Here is a 20,352-nt window from a genome sequence, read left to right on the forward strand (position 1 = left end):
TGGGGTTTTAATGAAGATTGCAGTATGCTTTAATAAGCATGCATTCTCTTCTAACCAATGGGGGTTATTCACTAAACGAGGAGCTTTAAAAAGCTCAAAAATATTGTTATAAACTACGAAGGGCCATAACTGGCAAACTTCCTCTGCAAGAAGGGCTGAGTTGAACGTGCATAACGCATTGTTAACGAAGGACGATTTCTCATCATCAGAGTTAACTACAGTGGTGTATTTTGTTTCTGGGCTGCCCTACGCCTTACCTATCACAGCACCCCAGATGCCCCTTAGCTCTAACAATAGCGACTGTTGGCCATGCTGTTGAGCACAGAGACATCATATTCTGATCCCCAGAAGTATGTGCGATGACAGATTTACTATAGCGGTCATACTAGTTAGGCACAAATCTCCATAGTCTAACTCGGCCTGTTACAAGATTGATATCACATCTCCCCAACTAGGCCATGTAAGCACAGGGCAGCCTGCCCCCAATTTTGGAGCAGAGGCATACACCAGTATACACCACCGGTTATAACTATGTATTATGTCCAGGGAGGCTTAAGGTCAAAGTATGTTATTGGATGTTGATGTACTTTATCATGTTTATGCTTACCTCTGAAAACTCAATAAAATCTCTTTAAAAAAATATATATAACTATGTATTATGCAATGCTAACATAGCCAATGCTATAAGACAAGCTTGCCTAAATTGACTTTCATAATGCACAGTGAAGTTGGTTGGAATCACCTAAAAACGATTGCACATCCACGTTACTTACCAAATTCCAAGGATCAGTGCCAGTTCCTCCGCACACAGGTCAGGCATCTGGAACTGATCGGGATCCGCAAATTTGACCTTATTTAAAATGGTGTCATCTTGTAATTCGAGGCTCTGTAAGGGGAAAAAAATCATAATTAAAGGTGCATGTAAAAAGTCAGGCTATGATTTAAATGCAGCATACGTTAAATGGTAAAAGAAGTCTACGGATTAACTAAGTACAAAAAACGCAGTACACAGTCAGAGAAAGGGCCGCAAATATGTAGCACTGAAAATGTTGCAAGACTTCTACAAAGGTTAATTACTCATAGATGCTCATCTGTCTGCGCTCTACAGCCCTAACAGGTAAAATGCTGTACCAAAGCTGCTAAAAGTCTCTATGTGATTCGGTATCTCCTCTTAATCACCATAATACGTTATCAATGTTTTGTTATTGTGGTGCGTCAGGCACCAGTCCATGTTTCATTGTAGATCATTATGTGAATGCGTTGCATGGTTCACCTACCTGCCAAAACTCAAGGGAGTCTTAATTAATTCACTCTACGTGAATTTAAATATAATAATAACATTTTGACCCTTTTTAAACATTTCTAATCGATGCAGCAAAATGATGTACAGAAGAACAGATTTTGTTGGAGGGGCAAATGCATATGGGGGATTCTGCAGAAGCCGAGGAACATCATGAACATTTAAAAGGAACTTTCGATTTCAAAACATTAAAGTGCATGTGATAACTGGAGCGTCCCTTTAAATGACATCCCTTTGTTTTGACTACACCTATTTTAATTATTTGTGCTTTTTTCCATGCAAATGATTGTACAGAACGTACGGAATATATTGTACTTTGAATCCTGTTCCTTATGCATTTACTTGCTGGTCCACAAACCAGGTAAATGAAGCAATATATCTTACATCGACAATAATTACAATCCCATCCCTTCTCACTGTAAAAATGATGATTTTTATTTTATACAGAATATACATCGCTACGTGTGAGGATTAAGATCAGAAGGTGGGTCGTTTTGCATCACAATGGTTCTACTTAATGTCATTTTGAAAATGAATGTAACACGGTGTACTGTCTCCGGGGATCCGGGTGGTTTCAACGCTTGTTTTACCACTGCAGCTAGAAATCAAAATAAGCATGACTCCAAGGTCAATATGATCAATAAAAAACCAATGTCACATTGGATATGCTCTGCTGTAAAGCCATTATTTGGGAAGAAATGTAGAACAGCAGTCACTACGCCAGTGAGTATCTGTAGCAACATCTGCAAGTAGGGCATCTGTTACAGATGTATACATATTGACTAGGTGAGTGCTGACCAACAATGTTTATGGGGGGACAGAATAGATAATCCATGACTGGGAGGTCGGCAACATTTTTTGGGGGTTAAACCAGGTCCCCAGGTGGACACCATACCAGTTCACCATTTTAGCTCACTCACCTCGCTATGCATTACCCCAGCGAGCCGGTCCTGCAAGAAGGGCTGAGCTGACCCTGCATAACGCATAGGTAATTCTGAGATGACTTAAGAAATATCTGCATAGTAAATAACCATTATGCAGTGATATATTAACCATTCCATCAGAAACAGGTTAAATATACAGTCATGTGGCACAGATATTTTATCTAGTCCACATCTAGGTCCCTAGTCCAACGTGCAGCCCTCCAGCTGCTGCAGGACTACATCTCCCATACTCCTCAGGCGGCCCCTTAGCTGAAAGAGCATTATGGGAGATGTAGTCCTGCAGCAGCGGGAGGGCCACACGTTGGACGCCCCTGCAATATGGTGTCTTTTAGTCGCTTTTGATAATGTATTCCCCTTAGATCCCTTTTATTGTGACTACACGGGGAAGAAAACGTGTAGGGTCACAAATGGCTTTTGGGACCCTAGAGGTTTCTTCTTCCATTTCTAAATCTTTCCCAATATAGCCTTATGAAAAGTTATTAGCTTTGACCAAACACAACCATTAGTGTAATGCACTAATTTAATCTCCTACTAGAATCTCCAAGTCACGCTGTTGTTAGTCTCTGTGTATGTAAGCGGCACACATTCTCTCTGCTGATATTAATCTTATATTCTATCTTTATTGATTTATAGCTACCATTTCACCTGTTACTTTTCTACTGTATTCCCTCCCATTTATTGTCCTCTATAATATTGTTTCTTATCTGATGAATACATATTTCTCTCGTATTCCCATCTGACCTTCAAACAGCCATCCATTATTCTCTCCTCTGTACTAATTCGTTATAAGACAGGGCAAAAGATCAAACATGATTCGATGTTTCACGGGAGATAAAAAGGCAAAGTCTGGATCAACCCAACCCTTTTCATTTGTCATGAAATTATATGTTTCTGAAACTTTGCTGCTGTTAGTTCCCTTTCCACATCTTATTTCAATCAAATAATTTGTTTGGGAGTAGCAAGACCCTTCCACATAATCATCATATATTAGTTTTACTCTGAACAGAATGTTGGATAGAAACTTATTTGTTGAATTCTTAAGTGCATGATCTCATAATAAAAAAACTTTTTTTATAACATCAACCAATAAAGGGGCAGTTTACGGTGGGTACTTCAAAAGAACAATCCGGCCGTCAGATGATAGTTGTGTGGTCCTTTTAAGTTTTCATTGCAAATGTGAGGATTCTTAAAAATTAACAGGAGTGCGTTCTGTGTATGCACATTGGGATTTGAACATTTTTACAGTGACAAAAAATAAAACACATGCCAAAAAAGCAAAATAAGAAAATTAACACTAAGAAACACTATATACAAAACAAACTACCTACCATAAAACGAGGTTAGCTACAACTAACAAAACTTACTGATATACCCTGCAGTATGAATTTAACCTGGAGTCAAAGCTGATGCATTTTATTGGGTCAAGATATAAAAACATGTAAAGTCGCATAAGGTTTCAAGACCTTAACAGATCTTTGGTAGGGATTGGGTGCTGTTCAGGTTGGCTTCAAAGCTCAGTGTGTATCGGTGTGCCAAGTGACATCAAGTCTACATTTTTCTTAAAGATTCCAAAAAGATTAGGTGCATCTGAAGACTTTGACCACTGTTGCTTGTAAGAAATACACACAATTGCGCAATGCAGATAGGCGATACTATCTTTTCATAAGCATGTGTGGCTGAATTTCCAAAGGAAAATTCGGTCTATAATTGGCTGAAAGTAGGGTCCGCTGATAATGCTTTGTTGCAAAACTTATTTATACAACGGGTTGAAATTTATCCACTCTAGAGCTGGTAGAAATGTAATGTAATACTCTTATTACATACGTAGATATCATTATTTAGTGTACTTGACTCCTTTAAACTGAGCATGGAGTGAGATCACATACCTAGAACAGTCTGTCTATAACTGGGATTTCCAAGTGCTCATTGCATATATTAAAAAAAATTTTTTTAAATGTTTCTCTCCATACTTGAACACATTATAAGTGTGCAAAATGTATACATTTATAAAAGTATAAAATCCTATTATAGGGAATATAGCCACCATAACCTGAGTTTGATAAGTTGGTTAATGCCGTGAAAAGGATGTAAACCGTGAACAACTGAAAACCAATTTCCCCAGCTTACTTGAAACCAATGAGGCTTACATCCTGCAGATCTATAGTTATTTAGGATCTGAAAAAGGCTATAATTGTAAAATGTGCTGTGAACTGTGAAGACCCATCAATGAATAATCCTATTTTACCAAAAGGGCTTTCATTATTCTTATTAAAATGAAACATCGTTGGATGGAGGGGGGGGGGAATAAAAGTGTTAATGGGCCAACGTATTCAAATGAGGACAAGGTTAGTATCTGAATACATGTAAACTACAAGCAGCGCGCGGAAATACACAATTGGGGTAGTAGCAACCCTTGTAGAATTGCAGATGTTAATGTAGTTTGTTAACAAAAAATGGCCATGGTTAAAGCTAGCATTTTAAATCTAGCTGTTATCACAAAATAGCAACTGGTATTTTTAGATAAAAAGTGTGTGTGTGTGTGTATTTATAAGAATAATAATGACTTGCTTGTGATAAAGTTCAGATTTTTTTTTTAAATATAGGAAATGTTAATGATACAAATCTTCACTGTATTTTTTTTTTCCGAATGCCTGTGAGCAACAAACTTGTTCAGAATCTCTCTATATTCTATTACTACAAACATGTGTTGGTCGTGATAGTAACCAACCTACCGTATTCCTGAGATGCCTAGCCTAAGACAGCCAGTACCTATGTATTCACTTTACCTGTTTCTGTTCTTTAAGTTTTAAGCTTTTTCATTCAATAACTATATAAGAACAGGTTTACTGTATCCTTAATAAAATCCATAAAAAAAATGAAATATGGGCAGAAAAAAATGCCACAAATAAATGAAATGGAATGTTTTCATTTAGTTTAACTTTATTTTGTAGAAGATGCCTCTGCAACCTGCATGGTGTAGCCTACGTGGGGTGGGGGGAGTCACATTTTATTATAGCTTAGCATTTGCCACTAAGCTAATAAAATAAAACCAAAACAAAATATGTATTCTAGCGTTCAATTTACAAAAAAGTCCCCAAATAAATGATATAAATACATCTGGAAATAGGAAATGACCCCGTTGTTAAGAGAAACAAAGACAAGAGACTTTGCCCTTTATATTTCCTGGCAAGTGTCTTCTGGGTGTCTGTGGCACTGTCGCTAATGCTGTCTGTGTCTGGAAGAATTATTGCTATTCTTATAGTTGATTTCACAAACCCATTGCAGCCTGGCTGCTAACTAAACCTTTTATATCTCTCTAAGTCAAAGGCGTTAAAGGGTGAAGACGCAATTTTCATTTTCTGGTCGGTGCTTTTAGTTTAATCAAAACTGAATACCGAAACCTCACTAAACCTTATTTTACAATGGGGTCTTCAGGAATATATATACCAGTGAAACACACTTGCTGTCTGTTTAATGTTTATTAATGCAGAAAAACTACAAGTCCTCTAATCATTAGACTGCCACTCCCATAATCCTCTACCAGAAACAGTCTGGCTATGGGTAAAGAGAGTTATGGTACAAGCGAAAGGGTTTTCTGATGCCCAAGCCTTGCTTGACATAGCAGTAACAGTGATACACTTTTAACCGGCCCCCCACTGGCGCAATAATTTGCGTTGTAATTAAGGGGTTAATGAAAATGGAGGCACACGTGTGTTTTCCTACCTTTGGCAGGCTCTCTACAGGGGTCGGGGTTGGCGTCAGTCCGTTGCGTAGGAAGGAGTCCCCTTTCCTCTGCACATCGAGAACAAGCTGAGCCAAGTCGTTTTCCTGAAAGCGCGTCCGTTTTCCCAAAGCACCTAGAGGAAATGAAGATACATTTCACATTCATGTTCTGGCTGTCAGGGAACAGTCCCTGCATCAAGCTTTCTCTGCAGAACAATCCGCTACAGACAGGAAGAAAACTAGGCGCCACCGAGGCAATCTTAACCAGTTCAAAACCAAAAGGCTGAACGTACGGTACACAAGGACAGACTGCATCTGTAGCCACCATACACGTAAGATCTGGACTGAGCCACACAGTATTTAGTCACTATGCTGCAGCCCCAGGACCACTCATATATACTATACGGCTCACGCCGTCACAGTGTAATGACACACAGACAAGACCATATCATACAAGAGGAAAACAATTGTCTGTATATAATATTTTATAGAATTTACAATTTACAAACAATTTGTATACATTTAAAGAAACGGAAAAGCAATTCTGATACAAAAGCCATAGCAACCATAAAAACGCTCCTGGCAACGGCTTCACTTTGCGGCACGATTGCTTTTTTTTTTTTTGCCCCTAATGTTTGGTGGCAGAGACGGATAATGGGGCTGAGTGTATAGGGAAAATTAGGTTAAGAAATGACGTGCAAGGTGAAAGGAGTATTGTGTGGTGTGTGTGATAAGAGTCAAAAAACTTCCGTTAAAGCTGGGATCACGCCCTGGAATTATCATAAGGCTGGCAAAACCCCAGACGTTCGGAACAAAAGTAAGAACATATATAATGACTGGGCAGCTCGTATTCACAAATGCCTACTTTGTACTAATTTACTATTCAATTTCAATCATTCGTTGTCAAATTTCTGTTTGCACACACTTTCCTTTTTGGGGGGCTTTTGTCTTGTTTTAGGTTTGTTTTTTATAGCATAAATGGTCTCCCTGACTGCATTATTATAATCATAAACAAAATATTTCCCAGCGAAAGAGCTAACGGAGAAATATCCTACTTTCCAATTTGATTTATCGTGACATTACTGTCGATGGTTTTCAAATATTCCTGTAGTCTCCTTTGCACAGCGTGAAATATGAAATCGTCTAAGCTGGTGTATGGCTTTGGGGCAAGTAGCCGCACATTTCACAAAATGCTACTGCATAATTTCCACAAAAGTAATATCACTGATGTGATGGAAGCCATTACGATGCCCTTTAAAGAGCAGAAAGTCTAAAGTAGCCTCATTCTGATTCAACAGCCTATACATTCTACCGCTGCCACCATAAAGGTTTTATAGTCGCTAACCAGTGATCTGTGAAAGCAGACCTTTGGTTCCGTTACTTTTGTTATACCACAAATCCCTGGTCAACAGAGGGGTTATGTTGTCTTCAACGTGACTAGCAGCAGAAATTACACCTCCATGAAGTGATCAGTTTTTGGTCGTTTCTCCTTATGGAAGAACAAAACAGTATGGTGTCCCCATTGACAATCTAATTTTAGATGTCTTGGTTTGGTTTTATTGATAACGAGTACAGAGCTTTAAATGCCCTTCCTTGAGTAAATCGCTAACAGAAGAATAGATTATGTACTAGGAAAATTCTTAAAGCCTTTTCCCTTTGGGACCCAAGGTAGAAGAGCATACATGTGTGCGCAACATTCTGGTGGTCAATGAGTTAACAGAGTAGCAAAGGCTTGTTCCGCTTGGTAGATGAAGGGAAGCATAAACTACGGAGCTGCTCAATGACATTGTACTGTCTTGTCAGGAATAAAATCTGAGCTAATCATCTGGTTAAGCTGGACAGAAAAGAGCCGGTGCCAGAATAAGTAAATCAGAGATGTCGCAAGTGGGAGTATGTGCTGAAAATCTTCATAAGGGAGATGTTATTGCTGATAGAGCACTGCCCTAACGGTGTCTATTTTTTTTCTCTACGTCTATAAATCTTCATCTACCTACAGTAAAAATTAAATAAGCATAACGTGCACATTTAGCTGATTGTGCCATTTGTCTTGACTAATTACGATCAGACAGGTGCAAACACGTTGCGACGGCGGAATCAAAAGCTAATGTATCACTAAGCCCGGCTGAAACTATCCAAATGCCTCTCCAGGGTCCTGAAATCTTTCCCTGGAAGATCTCGCAGGTCAGTGCCACACGAGACTCGTTTGGAGCAGAGACGCGTTCTGAATCAGCAAGGCCGATCATGTAATTGCGATCTCATTACAGAAAGATGGGCTGTATATATAGCAAGCCAGCATCGCTTATCTTTATTAGCAATTAGAACACAACCCTTACTCCTCAGCCTGAAGTCATCAAACGAGTAGCAAGATGTTGAAGGTCAATTTAAAATAAAACTTAAAAAAACAATGTCGTAATGACAGGTAATAATTATTGTTACATGATGGTTTTAATTGACCATAACAGAGTGTTTCAATAGAGATTTGGGATAGCTCAGCTAGTCAGTGTTTACCATATTCACTGTGATTTTGAGATATGATAGATGTTTAAGTTAAATGTAAAAGACCATATATAGGATGTGCTGTTTTAAGAGAAGCTGTAGGTTCAATATGATGGCCTTTCTGCAGGTCTCTTTTATATACACTTAGATTCCTCTCTTCCATATTAAAGTGTACCTGTCATGCAAAGTGACTCAAGGCATGTTAAAGTGAAGGCATTTCAGGTTTACATTATGCTAGCCAATCAGTGCTAGCCAATATACTAAAATTATATTTCTTAAATTAAATAGAAACCTTAATGCATGCATCACTGTTTCATTATTACTTGGGTACAATCATACATCATGCATTGGAAATGACAACTAGAATATGGAGGGTCTGCTATAACCTGACCAGAGTATCTAGGGTATGGCAGCATATTTGAAAGGGTCATATTTCGGCAGTGAAGCAGCGGGCACCAGTGAGTTTGGATACGGAGGAGAGAGAGGGACGCCTAGCAACGGCTCGGCGCCCCTCGTTCTCCCCTGCATAAAAAAAAAAAGACAGCGTTTAAAAGCCGCTGGCTGGTGCCCGCTGCTTCACTGCTGAGCGCCGAAATATGACGTCATATTACGGCGCTCAGCAGTGAAGCAGCGGGCAGTGCAGGAAGACAGAAGACTCCCGTCGCTGGACCTCAAGGTGAAAGAACTACAAAGGGGGAGAGGAAGAGGGTAGTAGGGAAAGGGGAGGGAAAGGGGTTAGAAAGTGACAAGGGAGGGAGAGGGGATAGTAAAGAGTGTGAATTAATGTGTGGAAGCAGCATTAGATATTTGGACAGGGGCGCATTTTCAGTGCTTGCCATAGGCGCTATTTTACCTAGATATGCCTCTGAACCTGACACACAGCTTAGGTACACGTATCTATTCAATTAGAGTAATGTAAAGATTGTTTTTTAAGTCTCTGCAGATGGTTGCCCTGGCATCTAATCATTAGTAAATGATAGATGATCTTTAAAATATCACAGTTTAGCATTGATTTGGAGGTCTTTACTTGTTTTCAAAAGATTCTTTTAAAGTGTCAAAAGCCTTGTTCATCAAAGCAAAACTGGGAAGATGGTGGGGAAAAGTGCTAAATTCAGCAGTATCACTTCATAGGACAGTCAAGTATTTACATTAGTTGGTGCATTTTTAGTAGCTGGCACCGGCAGTAGGATTTTGCAAGTAGAATTTTGTCAGTTTGAAAAACCCATACCTAAAGCTATTCCTTCCACTATAGGTTAAAACTCTATGTATGCAATTTACTAGAAGGTCAAGAGTTTAAAAGTAAAAACTGCAATATTATTCCTTGGAGCCTCATTTTTACTTGTTAGTAGATATCCCTTTCGACTTAACATAGTTCATATATTGGTTCTTTCTGTTCTAACAACTTATGGATTTTATTATTCCGCTTAGTTTTATATATGCCTTAAAAAGTTGGCAATTTCAGTATGTAGATAATGGGGAGAGAGGAATGTGCAGGACAGTACGGAATATACAGAAATAAACCTAGCTACAGAACATGTTAGAGCAGAGGCATTATTAAACACTCATCTGCATCCACCAGACAAGCCAGAAGAAATCTCATAGTTCTATAACCACCCAAGGGATTCTGGGTAAGCATATGCAAACAATGACTCTATATCCACTTTACAAATGGATCTCTTTAGGAAAAATGTCCTCTGTACTAGACAGCCTTTAGACAAAGACTGGGAAAGTAAAGGTGAAGTCTGGCGTTTTTAATAAATAAACTCATACCAACATTCTGTGCAGTACCATTGGTGATAGAATGGGTTCTGATAAATCCCTCAAGCATTTGATAATGTTAATGGAAAGTTATAAATTAAAAAAGATACTCAGATATAGTATACATTAGATGAGACGACCCTTTAAACACTAGCGATGACCATCTGGCTAAATGCTGTGCAAAATGAATGCTTAAAAGGAAATATTGATATGGTCCAACAAGCATCACAAGAACAAAATAGCTGGGTTTAACCTTTTGAGGAAACTATGCAAAGCTGACCTCTCCCTAGTATACTATGGCATTGGCGATCGTATTCTAATATGGAGAAATGTCTTTTCTTGCAATTCCACACATGGCCACAGGATGGATTCTGGGATAAGATCTCAAGATGAGCTTTGTATGAATCACCGTCTAGTGACTGCTAGTCTGTTTCAAGCAGCATCACTCCAGTGCTCATTATGGACTTTTGGCTACAACATTACTGATGTAAAACAGTCCAGCTTTCATTTAAAGGTCTAAAATAAGAAAGACTCCTCAATTCATAATGAAGATACCTTTTTCACAAGCGCAGTCAGTGTACATTACTTATTTATGTGTCTCCACATCATAAGGGTAGATGAAATACAATTTCAATGGGTGATAGCAATGCAAGAGACAGAGGGGCACAGATTAAAAAAGGGTTTGCTTGCTTACATTACCAATAAGTTCGTAGTTAGGTTAGGTTTAACCTTCAAGATCACATACGTTTTATATCTGAGATAAAACCATAATTGAATATAACCATATATACCATTCCTATTTAATGCTTCATTTTTCAGTTGTTAATATAGACTTCATTGGAATCCTACCACCAACCCATACAGTAAATGGCATTGTAAAAAGCATTGTTTACAGTCATGGGAGTCCATGGAAATTTTTCCAGGAAATAAGCAGGATAAGGTGTCTGTGTGGAGGGTGCTACAGGAGTCAGGTTGGCATCAATCCATTGCATAGGAAGGAGTCCCTTTTCCCAAGCATCAGAAGAATTAGCACTGCCAATGTCTCTATCCTCATGGTTGATGCTGTAGTAACCTCACCTGTAGAGTACACAGACACACTTGTATATTTTATTTACTATTCCTGCCCGTGTAAGCCTTGTGTAGAAATCCAGCATTGCTTGGTGGCGATGTTCTGAAGAGGGGCATGCACACACTGTGGCTCCTCTCTTTTTTTTCTGGAGACGATATACTGGAGGCAGAAGAGCTTGAAATAGACTTATCCCTGTCATTGTGTAGGTTGTCCAGAACCATCCCTGCTCGGTAGACAATTTAATTATTCAAATCACTGGGCGAATTGAATAATTAAGTTTTATTTTTCATCGATTGGCAAAAAAAATTTCACTTTGGATGCCAGTGCTTACATCACATAGCCACAAATATCTTGGGGTGAAAATTCCAAAGCTTTAAGATGGTGGTAGAGTGGTAGTAAGGCCAGTAATAAGATGGTGGTTCATAGAGCAGAACAGATGAACTTTTTGTATAATTTGAATCAAAAAGAATAGGAAATAGGAATTAGGTTTAGGGGTAATTTTGGTTTAGGGGTAATTTTGGTTTAGGGATAATTTTGAATGTGATGGTTCACATTTGAATAAGGAAAATGTATGAACAAGAAGTCCTTATATAGAACCAGAGACTTTACAGTGGTAGAGGCTAATACAGTAAGGGAATTTAAACATGCACGCCATAAAGTAATTCTGAAATAAAGACAAGACCAGCGAATGACTAAGATTCGAGTCTTTACATCATGAAAAATGGGCAGATTAGGTGGGCCAAATGGCTCCTATCTGCTATCAAATTCTAGGCCATTTTTTTTCCCCCAAACGTCCTATTCACTTTACATATGGAGGAGATGAAACACCAGTGCAACAAAATGCTGGCACATTCGTCAAGCCTCCATTTTTTTATGACAAAATTATTTTTAGCTTTTTGTCCATTTTATAAATGTAATCATATAATGTACAACGTGATGAGATTTTTGTTTTCTTGTATAAACAGAATAAAACACTGCCTGTATGACCTCTATAAATATTGTACATGTGAATAAATAGTTGGTAGGCTGTATAAATGAATACATGAGTAATCATTATCTGGACCGGCGTGGGGCCTTCTAACCATTTCCAATGAATTAACATATAAATTCTCCATATTACCATGCATAACATTTAATAAAACAGAACGCCTTTCATCGAATGCCTGGCATGTTAAAAAGGAACAGTTGTACAAAATGTGTTCCATAACAATAATGAACGAGAATTTGTTCCATTTGGTCCAACAGGCCTTTTCTACACTCAGTAATGCTAATAAAAAAATAAAGAATTCCATGACTGGGGATTGTAGTTTAAATGAATCGCTGGAATGGGGCATTGAATACAACTGGATGAACGATTTATAAAATAAATATGTATATGGGTTCCTTAAATTTGTACAGTGTAGAAACTTGCCGCTTACATTATCTGTAATGCATATACAATGTAGATCGTTGGAATCCCTGCCATACCAACGTTGGAAATTTAAGTTGGTCGCTCTCTGTCTTCATTCAGTTCCACAAGATTCTGATTCATTTGACATTATAAATGTTATTCCTATATTAAATAAATAGTGGATTGTTTATCCTGTTTGAAGTTAAACTGTAAGTTTGCCTATTCGACAAATTAAATATGTAAGGAACTGTTGTGGTTTCGGATGGAGACTGGTTGTGATGGGTCAGGCTTTTACGGGCCAGGAGCCAGAGTAAATAATGTTGTACAGTCTTGGGTCTGAGTATAGTTATTAAGGTACAATGTCCTATTTTGACATGTCATATTTTCCTTATATATGCCCCCATCCGTGTTTTTTTACAGACTATATTTATAAATAACCTAAAATTACACCTAACGCAAGAAATTTTTTTAAAAAAAATTAAAAAACATATAGACCTTGTGAAAAACCTGTTGCTAGTAGTGAAACAGAGTATGTTCCACTGACTAGTACTAGCAATGGATTGTTCAAAATGGTTGCTAAATTTACTTGGCTGTCAAATAAAATTAACTTCACAGCAACAGAAGTATGTTTCACTAAAAATATTAATATAGGCTTTCCAAAAAGGTTGGGTTCATCACAATAACAACTACACACCAATGAATAGTTTCTGACATATTACTTGAATCCCAAACACCAACTAACACAGGCGCAGCACTTGGTTCCCATAGCATAGCTCTCCCAAGACTTGTCTTTAATGAACTCCAATAGCAACAAACAAAATAATTCCCTAATACTACTCCTGTGTCTTTCCAGACATTTTGAATTAATCAAGTGCATTTCTTTTGTTCAATTTAGCTTTGCTTAGATGACTTCTCAAAATCATTTTGTAAAAAAAATACAAAACACTTAAGTAAATGTGTAGAGCCTTAAAACAGACACGTGGGAAATAACCCACTTCATATATGTCCGCCGCGGACCAACTAACCACTTTCTGGAAGAGAGCTCTGTAGGGAAGGCATTTCTAAAAGTAATTTCGTTCACTAGTTTCCTGACTGAGCAAACACACAACTGGTTTGAAACTGGTTTTCCAATTTCTATTCGTGTGGGTGTCATACCTAACGCTTTGGGAATGGAGCACTGGATGGCTGTAATCTCATGGTCTGTAAGAAAGCTGTATTAATTACAAATAATTTTGCTTTACCCTATAGGGTTTTGAGGAACTCTAGTGCTAGGTTGAGCTTTAAACATGTTTGCTATGGTGATTGCACTAAATCCACCATCTTGCATCAGGATTGAAAACCTCAAATGTCTTTAAATGTGATATTCACTCATGGATCTGTACAGCTGGGTTTGACTATCTTCCCCAAATGCTTTAAAATGTTTCACATTTCAGAATCCTGGACTTTAATAACCCGTGTACATTCTGAAACATGCTGCACAGAGCCAGAACATTCCTTTCCAATTTCGCCATGTTCGATTAATTCAAGACATCACAAGATCTACCACCGTGCCTTGGCAACAGCACTGGCTACACTAATTACGCCATGTACACAAAGTCTTAGAGGCCCTAAAACTCTTTTGTAAACTATCCAAAGGGCCGTTTATACGCATGCCATCAAAAAGACTATAGAGAAATCAGTATCTATTTTATGAAACAAAGTTAAAAAAAAAAAAAAATGATGGCAGGTGTTTACAGAGCCACAAAAATTTCAGCAAAGAGAAAAACTATTAAAAATCTAGATTTTGTAATCTTGTAAATGAATGCATTTATTTTATAGGAGCAACATAGCTACAAATTAATACGTGATTTTCAAAATTCTAGATTTGAGAGAGCTGTTCTCATAGTGTCTATGTCCATCCTAGAATGACCAGATGTCCTTATTTCCAAAGGACAACCCCCCCCAATGGAGAATTCCATTCCAGGTTATTAACTGTCCCAGGAAATGTGCCTTAAGCCCCTTCTTAAGAATAAAGGCAAATTGTATTTATGGATTTATTTTTAAAAAACAATGGTAATAAAAAATTCTGAAAAAAAGACATTTTGTAAAAGGCTGAGTGGTTGATTTATGTATTTTTGTGATAGATTATCAAACATAAATAAAAACTTACCAGTGAGAAGAACCTCTAGTTTGGTTATATCTTTAGCTGTTTGGAGATGTTGCTTTGCATTTTTGTAGTCGTAATAATACAGACACGTATATCCAAGCTCTAGGTGAAGTTGTACAAATAAGCCCATGGAATCTTCTGTAAACAAGTTTTCAATTCCTTTAACTGGAAAAATAGGACAAAAAAATAAGAAACAAAGTATAAGGTTTTTTTATTAAACTAGAACAACTAGATTAAAAACATCTGGATCACAGTCTGTAGACAAAACAAAAGTTCAATCAAGATTTTATCTTGGGTTCCAAGGATGTACTCCATATCACCTGAAAAATACAATCTGATTGACCAGGAAGAATAATTAAGCCTTAAATTAAAAATAAACATGATAAATATGGTATTTCTTCAGTGACTGTGCTATTACTTATTCTACAGGTTTCCTAGCAAGCAAACAAGGCAAGTTTGGACTGAGTGGGGCTCAAACTCCTCTTCTTGTTTAGGATTCAGGAGGACTTTCCTGATGTTGCAGACAATCTGTCTTAACAGCCTTGGCTTAAGGAGCCTAGCGTGCGGATCACAGTTGTTAACTGCAGGTTTGCAGGTCTAATACAGCAATCAGGGGTATTTGTTCTGCTCCATTGCTCCTTAAAATAAAAAGCCTGTTTTTTATTTTGTTACATCACTCGTTTTATTGCATCTAACCCTAATGAATGGCACGTCTCCCTCTTATAATTTAGGGCAACTGTGGCCAAACTCAACATAGCTCGAAATCTTTTGGCAGACCAGAGCCAATGGGTCCATCTAGTCTTCCTTTTTCCGGCCAGCTGCAAGACCTCAAACCTTACTCGGTGCTTGGTCCTGTACTCTTGTTTCATGCTCAGAATAGCGTTATGCCTACCTCATTCATGTATCACTTTGTGTTTGATCCACAACCCTTTATGTTTACTCATTGTAAAGCACTGCAGAGCAATATAATATTAATAACAATAATATTGCATCTTAGTATAACAACATCAAGTCTATGATCCTCCAGTTTTAGACCGTGAGTTCTTGTCCCAATCCTTTTAAATCTTTTCCCTCTTCAACTTTGTTGAATCTCTTTTATATGAAGGTTTCTAACATTTCCCCCTTCAAGCTATATATGATAACTCTATTGCAAATGTTAACTGAATACTTAAGAACAAAAATAAGAATACCAAAGATGCAAACTGTGTATACAACTGTGAGTATGTATATGAAATATCCTTCTGTACAGTGTTATATGGAATGGAGATTAGAGATTTTATATATTTACTAGTGTATATTTATTATTATATTCACACTTTGTTTATAATTCTAAAAGTAGCAGACTTGAGCCTTCAGAACAGAACGTTTTGTCCCAAAACAGCTGGAAACTGTGTTTCCACTTAGCATGATTCTGGGGGAACACAAGCGCATGCCCCTGGGCTAACAACTAAATAGGGTAAAGATATATGTGTCTGGGTTTAGAAATACTGTTCTTCCTTCATTTAATGGATGTATCTTTGAAAAATGAAGTGGAAATATGATTAATTCCAGCCATGCCGACATGAACTACAGCGCCGGGTCCTTAACTTTGTACAGCTGTGCTGACATCATTGTTAGTTTAAAAGAAAAAAACTTTCTACATGTAGTCAAATTCTAAAATACTTGACAGAGAAAAAAATGTCCATCGCATGCTGATTACATGTACAATAAACAATATACGCATACATACATCATTGGAGCCGAGTTTAACAAATGAAAGGACATAATGTAGAATTTCGAGTTTATATTTAAAACATGAAGAGTTGATGACTTACACTAAATAAAAGAAGGATTTGTCCACCATGTCAAATTAAAAAAAGGTATTTCATGTATTATTATAAAGTATTGGTACAAATATGGATCATCAATAAGTTTTGTTGTTGCACTGCTGAACAGGACATGATTTCCTTTTGTACGTCTTTACCGTTGGACATGGGTCATCTTTAAACTAGCTTCCCATTTATCACAATGACCCAATGGACCGGTATGAGAATTTAACAATGCCATAAGCTGGAAAGGTAAGCCCTCAAGACTTGTTTGAAGAAAGGAAAGTGAAAACAGATCCTTAAGTGAAGAGCCCAGTCTCAACAGTTGATTTTATCATTTTTGCTTTATGTACAGATGGTTTGCTTTTTTTTTTCCTTGTAAAACGTGACATATTTCACCTCTGAAACTCCATAAAACGGCATCTGCCTTTTGCTCTCGTATGGTGTCTATAAAAGTGTATTGTGTGTCTCTGAAAAAAAAGAGATTGGATTCTTACATCCTTCACCCACTAAGCTATAAATACAATTTATGGTTTCTATAATTTATAGTTTCCTATTAGAAAGGAATATATGGGAATCTGTTAATACTGGCATTAGTCATTGCCATCATCCACTATATCCTATCAACTTGTCTGCATGTCCAGCTCTATACAGGACTGACTTTTCTTCTTTATGTACCACCAGAGTACAAGCACTAAATGGAGGCAATTAACATAATATTACATGACCCCGCAGTAGTAATGCTGTAGCCCCCAGGTCCTGCATTTTGTGGCTGGCTCCTAGGTCAACACAAAGTTTGTGGAACCCAGGCTTAGATAATGTAAGCAAGAGCCATACGATAAATGTCAGATATCAAGCCGCTTTGAACACAAATATTAAATATGGAATCAATAAAGGATTTAGGTAAAGCAGTGAACTACAACAACACTGCAAGCTATGTATTAACAAGAATTCTGCTACAAAGTGGTCAAGGTAATGCAATTACACTGGTTGCTATAGAAATGGCATCATGGCATTTTTTTTATTATTATTATTATTTTATTTTTTATTTTTTTTAACTATTTGCACCAGTTGCACTTTATCACCACAACACTTTGAGCAACGTTAATAGGAATGCAGTAAAGAAACTCATTCAGTAGTTGTTGGGTCTGGTAACTTTTCACATAAAAGCAAGCATGCCCCTATAGTAAGTGTTTAGTTGGTTAACACCTAGTGCCTGGCCTGTACACTGGAGCTGGCCCTAACCCCTACTGTCACTAAGTACTTTGGCCTTTTCATCGTGTGCATGATGAGCAGGAGATAGGCGAATGGTCCGTACAGTGTCTGTGGCATTGAATTGCCCACCACAGGCTCCAGTAAATGTCCACCATGAACAATGTTGGTGCCTACCCCTGATGATGACCTGTCTCAACTTGTGCTGTGTAACAAGCCACCTCCAAGAGCTTAAGGTAAGAAATGTAAACAGGATCATCCCTGATATACACTAGAGACCATCACAAAATGAATTACCTTTATGATAATCAATGTGACAACTACAAGCTAAGTGCCTAAAGTCAGGTGATTTATTTAAGACTTTTAGCTTCATATTTTCTCCCTGTCCATAATACATTCGCCATTGTTCCTCTTTAAACTCGCCCAAACCTGTATACCTTCCTGACACCCGTATTGTTAAATCTGATCCCTATTCGAGTGACATGTTCAACATATGTGCTTGTATCTTCATGAAATCATTAACATCTGGTGTATTTGGAAGAAAATGAGAATCCCGTTGAAAAACCTGGTATTTTTAAGAGCTATGCTTGGAATAACACAAAGAAAAATCCAGGCACTTCTAAGACATTGTGTACTTAAAACGCAGACACTAGATATGTAGTAAAAGTTGTTATTTCTGTGATTTGTGCAATACTGGAAAATTAACCTCTTGCCTATTAACTGTAATTCCTCCGCCCTTGCTTTCACAGATAATTGAATAAGGTAAACAGCTCATCACTTGTGCTAAAAAATAGATACCAATAAAGAATTGCCTACTAATTGCTTACAGGTGAATTCACAAACTACATAAAGAAAAGAAATGGTCCCTAATGTGTTTTTTTTAACCTTGCAGAGACAGAACCTTGTTCATGATTCAGTATTTTTAAATATAAATATCTTCACTTCACATATCTGTCAGATTATATATGCTATAAAGAAAATTGATTGGTCCAAAGGTGAGACCTTTTTTTCTCTCATTAAAAAAGATCTAGAGTCATGGTTAGAGGTTATTTCCTCAGATGGAAAAAATATATGTATGTACACACACACACACACACACACACACACACGTGTGTGTATATTGTACAGGTATACCAAGGGCTAAGGACCTACTTAGGAACAGGACTCGCACTAAGCGGATGTAACACTTTCCTAAATTCTACATTTTAAAGTGACACTCCAGCCATCATATGTGCTTTAATGTATATGACCATGGCTGGGGAAACCGCGCTTGTGAAAAATGAGTGGACACGCAGGAAATCTCCCATACTGTTCTGAGGTCCTTGAAGCAGAAATGAAGCAGGGAATGCTTAAAGGCTTGGGTATTGTGGGACAGGGATAAATTGCATCCATGTACAGTGATTGGGAGGGTAATGATAAACAATTATAAAATAATAAACATGATAAATAGCAATGACAATTAAGATAATGATAAAAAAAGGGTTATGTTCGAATGGTATGCCACTAAGGGGTGGGTTTTCCCCTATAATTAGTAGGTATGGGGGATATTTTTGTAGGCCTGCATGTGATAGCTGTGAGGTCCCTTTAACCTTACGTTGTGACATTTAACAAACATTTCCCACAATATCTAAATTAGTCTTACAGCTACCCTTGGAGGCTTCATACATTTAAGACACAAAATATCAGTTAAATAAAATTACAATACAAATAAGCAGAAAATAATGATAATAAACCAATCCTCTAGATTGTAAGCATGTTTGAGTAGGGCCCTCCTCACTTGTTGTTTCTGTAAGTCTAATTCTGACTGGCGTTAATGTAATCAATGTTAATACAAAAGGCTGTAATTCCACAAAGCTTAATTTTTCAAGTTGCTGAATAGATATTTCTTGATAATATAAACATCTCAACTTCCAACCTTTAAATCTGTGGGGGGGGGGTTGTGTTAGTGGGGGGATTGATAAATTCACACGTTTACATATCAATTTCCAACACATACACTCCACTGAACAAAGATTAGATTGTCTAGTTTGAGTTGCATGTAGATACATATGTGCAGTAATAACATACATACACCCAAAGGGCACTTTAGTAGAGGAAAACATATGTAGGTAACTAGTTCTGATTGTAACACAAATACATTTTCCTTGTGATCATATAAAACAAAACATGCTTTCCTTTTTATGATGAAATGTCCAGAAATATATATTTCACTTAAACCAAGTCAATTTTCCCATTATTTATACACAGTGGGGCCCCTCTACACAATTGCATTCTACCAAACTGCATTAAATACCACTAAGGGTCTGGGCAAAGTGTTACTTTTGTGATGTTCTAGGAAGAAGAGTAATGGGAGGTTCAATCTAACAACAAGCAGAGAGGCACATCAATGGCCGATCAACCAGGTCAGAAGAATTTGAGATGCTGGCAGGGATAAAAAGGAGGAAACTGTTCTAAAGTCCACCGTGGAGGAGAATGTTTTGCCGAACTTGCTAACCTGGCAATAGGAAGT

At 37.5% G+C, this 20,352-nt stretch overlaps 1 protein-coding gene across 1 annotated transcript in view; it reads right to left on the reverse strand.

The window, feature by feature from the left end:
• The window catches only part of TTC27 (tetratricopeptide repeat domain 27), a 144,550-nt gene that overhangs the window by 79,661 nt on the left and 44,537 nt on the right, over positions 1-20,352 (reverse strand). The window contains exons 6-8 of the mRNA XM_053459109.1: positions 14,830-14,991; positions 5,968-6,101; positions 774-886 (exon numbers count right to left, since the gene is read on the reverse strand). Of these exons, the coding sequence (XP_053315084.1) occupies positions 774-886; positions 5,968-6,101; positions 14,830-14,991 (409 nt within the window). The remainder of the gene's footprint in view (positions 1-773; positions 887-5,967; positions 6,102-14,829; positions 14,992-20,352) is intronic.

Source organism: Spea bombifrons, chromosome 3, assembly GCF_027358695.1.
Source record: "Spea bombifrons isolate aSpeBom1 chromosome 3, aSpeBom1.2.pri, whole genome shotgun sequence".
Taxonomy (NCBI): domain Eukaryota; kingdom Metazoa; phylum Chordata; class Amphibia; order Anura; family Pelobatidae; genus Spea; species Spea bombifrons.